This window comes from Triticum aestivum, chromosome 6D (assembly GCF_018294505.1).
Source record: "Triticum aestivum cultivar Chinese Spring chromosome 6D, IWGSC CS RefSeq v2.1, whole genome shotgun sequence".
NCBI classification, from domain to species: Eukaryota; Viridiplantae; Streptophyta; class Magnoliopsida; order Poales; family Poaceae; genus Triticum; species Triticum aestivum.
This window is the reverse complement of record NC_057811.1, coordinates 452,250,718-452,258,471: the sequence shown is the minus strand read 5'-3', so window position 1 is coordinate 452,258,471 and position 7,754 is coordinate 452,250,718. Positions and strand designations below refer to the sequence as shown.

General features: G+C 46.8%; 1 protein-coding gene across 1 annotated transcript; it reads left to right on the top strand.

The window, feature by feature from the left end:
* The first annotated feature begins 4,127 nt into the window (after positions 1-4,127).
* Positions 4,128-7,491, top strand: LOC123145795 (ethylene-responsive transcription factor 1). The gene is made up of 3 exons (XM_044565284.1): positions 4,128-4,559; positions 6,228-7,137; positions 7,217-7,491. Exons 1-2 carry the CDS (start codon positions 4,241-4,243, stop codon positions 7,103-7,105), a joined length of 1,197 nt encoding a protein of 398 aa, XP_044421219.1. The 5' UTR covers positions 4,128-4,240; the 3' UTR covers positions 7,106-7,137; positions 7,217-7,491.
* Positions 7,492-7,754: the final 263 nt, after the last annotated feature.

Sequence of the window (7,754 nt, the reverse complement as noted above, 5' to 3'; positions counted from 1 at the left end):
GGCCAAGTGGGGGGGAAGGGGTGCCTTGCCCCCCAAGGCAAGGGGGAACTCCCCCCTAGGGTTCCCAACCCTAGGCGCATGGGGGGAGGCCCAAGGGGGGCGCCCCAGCCCACTAAGGGCTGGTTCCCTTCCACTTTCAGCCCACGGGGCCCTCCGGGATAGGTGGCCCCACCCGGTGGACCCCCGGAACCCTTCCGGTGGTCCCGGTACAATACCGGTAACCCCCGAAACTTTCCCGGTGGCCGAAACTGGACTTCCTATATATAATTCTTCACCTCCGGACCATTCCGGAACCTCTCGTGACGTCCGGGATCTCATCCGGGACTCCGAACAACTTTCGGGTTTCCGCATACATATATCTCTACAACCCTAGCGTCACCGAACCTTAAGTGTGTAGACCCTACGGGTTCGGGAGACATGCAGACATGACCGAGACGCCTCTCCGGTCAATAACCAACAGCGGGATCTGGATACCCATGTTGGCTCCCACATGTTCCACGATGATCTCATCGGATGAACCACGGTGTCGAGGATTCAATCAATCCCGTATGCAATTCCCTTTGTCAATCGGTATGTTACTTGCCCGAGATTCGATCGTCGGTATCCCAATACCTTGTTCAATCTCGTTACCGGCAAGTCTCTTTACTCGTACCGCAATGCATGATCCCGTGACTAACGCCTTAGTCACATTGAGCTCATTATGATGATGCATTACCGAGTGGGCCCAGAGATACCTCTCCGTCACACGGAGTGACAAATCCCAGTCTCGATCCGTGCCAACCCAACAGACACTTTCGGAGATACCCGTAGTGCACCTTTATAGTCACCCAGTTACGTTGTGACGTTTGGCACACCCAAAGCACTCCTACGGTATCCGGGAGTTGCACGATCTCATGGTCTAAGGAAAATATACTTGACATTGGAAAAGCTCTAGCAAACGAAACTACACGATCTTTTATGCTATGCTTAGGATTGGGTCTTGTCCATCACATCATTCTCCTAATGATGTGATCCCGTTATCAATGACATCCAATGTCCATAGTCAGGAAACCATGACTATCTGTTGATCAACGAGCTAGTCAACTAGAGGCTTACTAGGGACACGTTGTGGTCTATGTATTCACACATGTATTACGATTTCCGGACAATACAATTATAGCATGAATAATAGACAATTATCATGAACAAAGAAATATAATAATAACCATTTATTATTGCCTCTAGGGCATATTTCCAACAATAGTTTCCCATGCTTGGCAATTCTAGTTTCATAAGCATGGCTAACTATACGATGTGCACATCTAGGTTCACAGCAATGGATTGTGCAAGGGGAAGACACATGTTTCTTTCCATTCTTTTCTTTCTGCGATCTATTTGGATGTTTCTTTTTGCGGTGGCAAGTCTCCCACTGTCCCATATGGAAAACAATTTTTTTTGCATATGTAAATTGCGCATGTTTTTTTTGCCATGGCAAATTAGTTGCACAAAACTTGTCTAACTAATTTTATATGCCCTGGCAAATAATTTATACACACCATGGTAATCCATTTTCTGTTTTAGGTACTTTTTTGGAGTTTTGGCCCATGTTAAATTAACTATACACACCCTAGAAATTATTATTTTATACATACCATGGCAAACCACGGCAAATTAACTTGTATACACCATGGCAACTATTTTTACACATACCATGTCGAATTCTTTTTACATGTAACTAGGCAAAATTATTGTATATATGATGACACATCCTTTTTTGCTTCATAAGAGCAAGCCCCTCCCCCCCCCCCGTGTATATCTTGTAAAATTAAATTTATTTAACATGGAAAAATCATCCTTTTGTTTTTAGGTGCCTATTTGTACTTTCTAACCATGGTAAATTAATTGTGTACATCCTGCCAAGCAATTTTATACATATCGAGGCAATTACTTTTTTGCATGAAACATGATTTTTCACTATATATACCATGGCAAATCCATTGGTTTCATAAGGGCACCTCCCCCCCCCCACACACACATACATTTTTTTGGTTAATGTGATCCCCCCATGGAGTAAGTAGTCCAGATCGTCAGAAGTTTATATATGTTTTTGTAAGGGTGGAGATTTTAGGAGGGGCGTTGGGGGGGGGGGGGGGGTGAATTTTAACTTCAGTGGCTGAGTTTTCAAGGATGAGTCGGTTGATTTTCCCCCGCTACATTTTGGTTTCATGAAGGGCAGGGTAGGAGCTCGTTCCGCTGGATTTTGGGGAACTTTTTGCCAAGGGATAAGGTGGGGAGAGGGAAAGGGATGGTGGTAGGTTGTTCAGGTCTTACAGTTAGGGAAGCAAACGTTTCAGCGGGGCGGGGGCGGGGGGGGGGGGGGGGAGGATGATAGTCACTCTGATCCACCCTGGAGAGCGAACAATCGTTTGCTCGGGCTACCCCCTCCCCTGGAACATCGACCCATTATTGGCATCCCAAATTTAATACATTGACTATAGTCATTACTCCCATCATCTTTCAGTTTCCATTATCTACTAAATCTAAATAGGAGTCCCTCTATCTTACTTTTCTACATTCTTATACGTCCACATCATACTTATTTTGCATAGGTCGTCCATGTTGTGCAATGTCATTCTGTTTTACAAGGATGGCTCAACAAATGCCACACTAGCCCAACTGCTAATGATTGGACTGGTCTCCTAGGCCTCCAACTCGCGCGACAACATCGACGAATTGGTAGTAGAGTTTGACGGCCCACCTACTGAAGGCGAGACTTGGGGTCGATGGCGAAGACGATCTGGACGAGTCGGAAGTGGCTGACCCGCGATTGATAGTCGGGGCGAAAAGAAATCCGCTGAAATCATCACGAACCAGTAACGGGTGAACTCGATCTGAAAGAAAACAAGACCAAGCTCTCGTTGGTTACCGACTACGGTTTTTAGAGACAAGGCTACCGGCGGCTGGGTCATGGGCTAGCTGCGTATGTGGGAGGGGCCTTGGGCGACCGCCCTGTCGCCTCCCTTAGGGCCGGCCTTGAGAGGGAGTATGAATAGTAGTAGTACACTCATACTTCAGGTGTGTAGTACATCAATCTTAAGCTAATGAATGTTTGCTTGCCTCCAAAGAAAAAAGAAGTCAAACATACATCCATTTGTAATGCGTTCATCCCCTAGGGGAAAGTTTGAAATACCACATCTCCCAGGCCTCCAACCTGTGCGACATCGTCGATGAAGCGGTAGTAGAGTTCGACGACCCATCAACAGACACCGAGACTTGGGGTCAATGGCGAGGATGATCCGAATGAGTCCGGAGTGGCTGGTTTGCGATTGATAATGGGGCGAAAAGTAATTTGCCAAAATCATCGCGAACCAGTAACGGATGTACTCGATCTAAAAGAAAACAAGACCACACCCTTAATTACCGACTACGTTTTTTTTCTAGAGACAAGACTACCAACGCGGGCCATGGGCTAGCTGCTTCTGTGTGAGAGGGGCCTGGGCGGCCGCCCCTATCGCCTCCCCTCAGAGCCGGCCCCGAGAGAGAGTACGAATAGTAGTAGTACACTTGTACTACATGGGTGTAGTACAACACTCTTTAAGCTCCCCAGCCGCCTCCCCTCAGGGCCGACCCCGAGAGGGAGTACGAACAGTAGTAGTACACTCGTACTACATGGATGTAGTACAACACTCTTTAAGCTCCCCAGTCGCCTCCCCTTAGCGTCGGCCCTGAGAGAGAGTTCGAACAGTAGTAGTACACTCGTACTACATGGGTGTAGTACAACACTCTTTAAGCTCTCCAGCCACCTCCCATCAGAGCCGGCCCCGAGAGAGAGTACGAATAGTAGTAGTACACTCGTACTACATGGATGTAGTGCAAACTAATGAATGTTTGCTTGGCCCCGAAGGAAAAAGAAAGTCAAACGTGCATCCATCTGTTTATTCCTCCCCAGGGGCACTGTTCGAAATACCACATCTCCCAGGGGCTGCCGCGCAAGACTCCGCCGACTGGAAACGCTCGCTTCGCGAACCTGCCTCGTGCCATCCGCCCGCGCGGCCCCTCGCTGACGCGTGGGCCCCACCGCGCGCCCCGCTCGCCTGGCGGGCAGCCGTCACGCGGCCGCCGCGTATATAGCGGACTGGCCTCGCCCCACCTGCCAACCCACACCTGCTCTCCCCCTTCATTAAAAACTGCCCATTTATTTATCAATTCCGGCGACCCTCCTCCCACCGGCGACGACTAGGACGAGGCACCGCCGGCAATCATGTGCGGCGGCGCGATCCTCAAGGACCTCAAGGTCCCCGCGCCGACGCGGAAGGTGACGGCGGCGGTGCTGTGGCCCGAGAAGAACAAGCCCAAGCGGGCCGACGGCGTGGCCCGGCGCCTCGCGGGGCTCGGCCGGCGCGGGGGGCTCGGGCTGGACGACGGCGACGTGGACTTCGAGGCCGACTTCGAGGAGTTCGAGGCCGACTCCGGGGACTCCGACGTGGAGCTCGGGCGCGCCGGGGTTGCTGGGAAGGACGGCCACGACGTGGTCGTCGAGATCAAGCCCTTATTCGCCGTCAAGAGGTCCCTCTCCCAAGGTATCGGCCCCGCGTCGCTTGGACTCGTTCTTTAATCCGCGTATTGTTACCGTTTGCGATTGACTGCTGTAGGAGTTAGGAGATTGTGTGATTGGGCAGGAAGAGAAATCGTGTAGGGGTTGCTGTTGGAAGGCTATATTTGGGGGCGTGTTGCTCCGATTTGTTTAGAGATTTTGGATTGGATGTGTTATCATGGAGTGATTTGGGTGAAGGGTTAGGCCTTTTTACATTTCTCTGTTGTGTTTGTTAGGTGATTAGCCGGGCAGGCTGTTTCTGACGCTGTTCCTTTCAGAGAAGCGATTTGGGTCGTTAGGTTGTCGATCTTGTCATTTATGCTTTTCGTGAGCTTTGATGGTGATTCACATGCTTACTGTTTATAGTCAAAAGGGGTTGAAAATCTGCAGAAGAGGGGCGAATTTCTCCGTTTTGCTTGGAGGTCTCGGCCTCTTGAACTGTTTCCTTGTTAGATGGTTGTCGATTTTCGTGGGGGTTGCTGTAGACTAGGTTCAGTTCTCAGTCCGAAGGAGTTTTCTGTTTTTTTTTCTCAAATAGGAAGGATTAATATGGTACTTGCTGAATCCTGAGAAAAAAATATCCTTGATTCTGCATCGTCTATAATGCAATTTGTAGAATTAATAATTGCAGAATGATGATAAAGGTCTATAGCATGAGGTCTGTTTATCAGAACTCTGGTGTTTTTATTAAGTTGTTATTTTATTTTATTTGTTTTATTTTTGGGCGACTGATGCTTTCACCCAAACATGACCCTTCATGGTTCAATGTTTAGGATTGTGATATTATACATATAAATTCATGTCCATGATGAAATTATCTACTTTCTGTGAGAGAAGTTTGTCTGTGTTGGTCCCTCTTAACCAACTCAGTGGTTTGGCCGTTCGATTGGGTAAGAAGAGTAATTGTTTAGGGGTTGGTGTTGGAAGGTTGGATTTGTTGGGTGTTACACCTGTTTGTTTAGAGATTTTGGATTGGAATTGATTGGATGCGTTTTCATGAAGTGATTTGGGTTAAGGGCTTACTCTCCCGTGTTAGCCTGAAATAATTAGGCTGGTAGGCTGTTTCCACACTGTTCCTTTTAGAGAAGCGATTTTGGTTGTTTAGGTTGCTTATCTTGTGATCTATACTTTTCATGAGCTTTGATGGTGACTCATATGCTTACTGCTGTTTATAGTCATATAAGGTAAAGGGCCGAATTTCTCCAATTGAGGTCTCGGCCTCTTGAATTTTTCCTTGTTAGATGGTTGTTGATTTGCGTGAGGATTGTTCTAGACTTGTTGATTTATCAGTTAAAAGATTATCCTGGTAAGTGTTGAATCCTACTAAAAATATCCTTGATTCTGCATCATGTATAATGGGATTTGTAGATTAATAACTGCAGAATGATAGCAAAGGTCTATAGCATGAGGTCTCTTTATCAGAATCCTGGATTTTTATCAGTTGTGATTTATTTTATTTCATTTTATTTGTTTTGCGGGTGACTGATGCTTTCACCCAAACTTGAAGAGGATTGCACCCATCATGGTTCAATGCTCATTATGATTGTGATATTTTACATATGAATTCATGTCCATGATGAAATTAATTATTTCTTGTGAGAGAAGTTTGTCTGTGTTGGTCTCTCTTAGCATTGACATTGATCTTCCATTGCAGATGACTTAAGCACCATGACTACTGCTGGTTTTGATGGTCCTGCACAAAGGTCAGCAAAAAGGAAGAGAAAGAACGAGTTCAGGGGTATCCGCCAGCGCCCCTGGGGTAAGTGGGCTGCTGAAATCAGAGATCCTAGCAAGGGTGTCCGTGTCTGGCTTGGTACTTTCAACAGTGCTGAAGAAGCTGCAAGAGCTTATGATGTTGAAGCACGAAGGATCCGTGGCAAGAAGGCCAAGGTTAACTTTCCAGAGGAACTAACAGTTCATCAGAAGCGCCGTGCTTGCCCTGCTGCTCCTAAAGTTCCCAAGTCAAGCGCAGCACAGGAACCTACCGTCATACCAGCAGTCAACAACCTTGCCAACCCAAATGCTTTCGTCTACCCGCCTGCTGACTTTGCATCAAAGCAGCCACTTGTTCAGCCTGACAACGTGCCATATGTTCCCGCAATTAACTCTGCTGCCCCTGTTGAAGCTCCTGTTATGAATATGTACTCTGACCAGGGAAGCAACTCCTTTGGCTGCTCTGACTTGGGCTGGGAGTATGACACCAAGACTCCAGATATATCATCCATTGCTCCCATTTCCACCATTGCTGAAGGAACAGAGTCTGCACTTCTCCAGAGTAACACCTACAACCCAGCAGTGATTGCCGAAGGAGCTGAATCTGCGCTTGTCCAGAGCAACACCTACAACTCAGTGGTGCCTCCTGTTATGGAGAACAATGCTGTCGATTTTGAGCCTTGGATGAGGTTTCTTGTTGATGATGGCGTGGATGAGCCGATAGATAGCCTTCTGAATTTTGATGTGCCTCAGGATGTCGTTGGCAACATGGACCTTTGGAGCTTCGATGACATGCCCATCTGTGGCGAAATTTTCTGAGGGATTCAAACCCCTGTATATCAGGACAAAGGGTAAGCCTTCGCAATTTGGATGTTCGGTCTGAGGTTGATAATCTTTTCATTATCCTGAACTTTTTGTTGCGTGTTTCAGGAATAAGACTATGGGAGATTGGGAAGCACCCTGTTGTCACCTTTGGTTAGTATATGCCTATGTGCAAGCTTAGATGCAAAAAAGCCGCATCTTGAGTTGTAGTCGACCCTTTCCCTAGTTGACTGTCAATGAACCGTTGTCATTTATGAGTCTGATGAACCGTTGTCTTTAACTTTTGTCAACTTTTATGTCGTCGCTACCATTTCTGAATGTGAACAGCATGGATTTGTGTCCAGTTTGCTTTAATCTGTGCACTCGATCGTTTTCCCCCTCTAGTTTTGGCTGTTTAATTGGTGATAGAAGTAACCTATATATCTTATTTCTGAGCATAAGTTTATCTGTTAAATATGGATTTTCTTGGCTGTTCGCACAGTTTCTGCTGTACAGGTGTGGCAATTTATATTATACTCCTCTTTTTCACTTAGGCTCTGGCAAAATATACCAGATTTGTTTTCAAAAAACAAACAAACCCAGATTTACTTATCTTTGATACTAGCTGCGTGATCACAGGGAGTCATTTTTTCTACATTTAGTTCTC

What these genes read in the sequence shown, in the direction of transcription:
- LOC123145795 (XM_044565284.1), top strand. Translation starts at nt 4,241, where the DNA reads ATGTGCGGCGGCGCGATCCTCAAGGACCTCAAGGTCCCCGCGCCGACG. An exon ending in CAAGAGGTCCCTCTCCCAAG is followed by an intron (nt 4,560 to 6,227) that starts GTATCGGCCCCG and finishes CTTCCATTGCAG; the next exon opens with ATGACTTAAGCACCATGACT.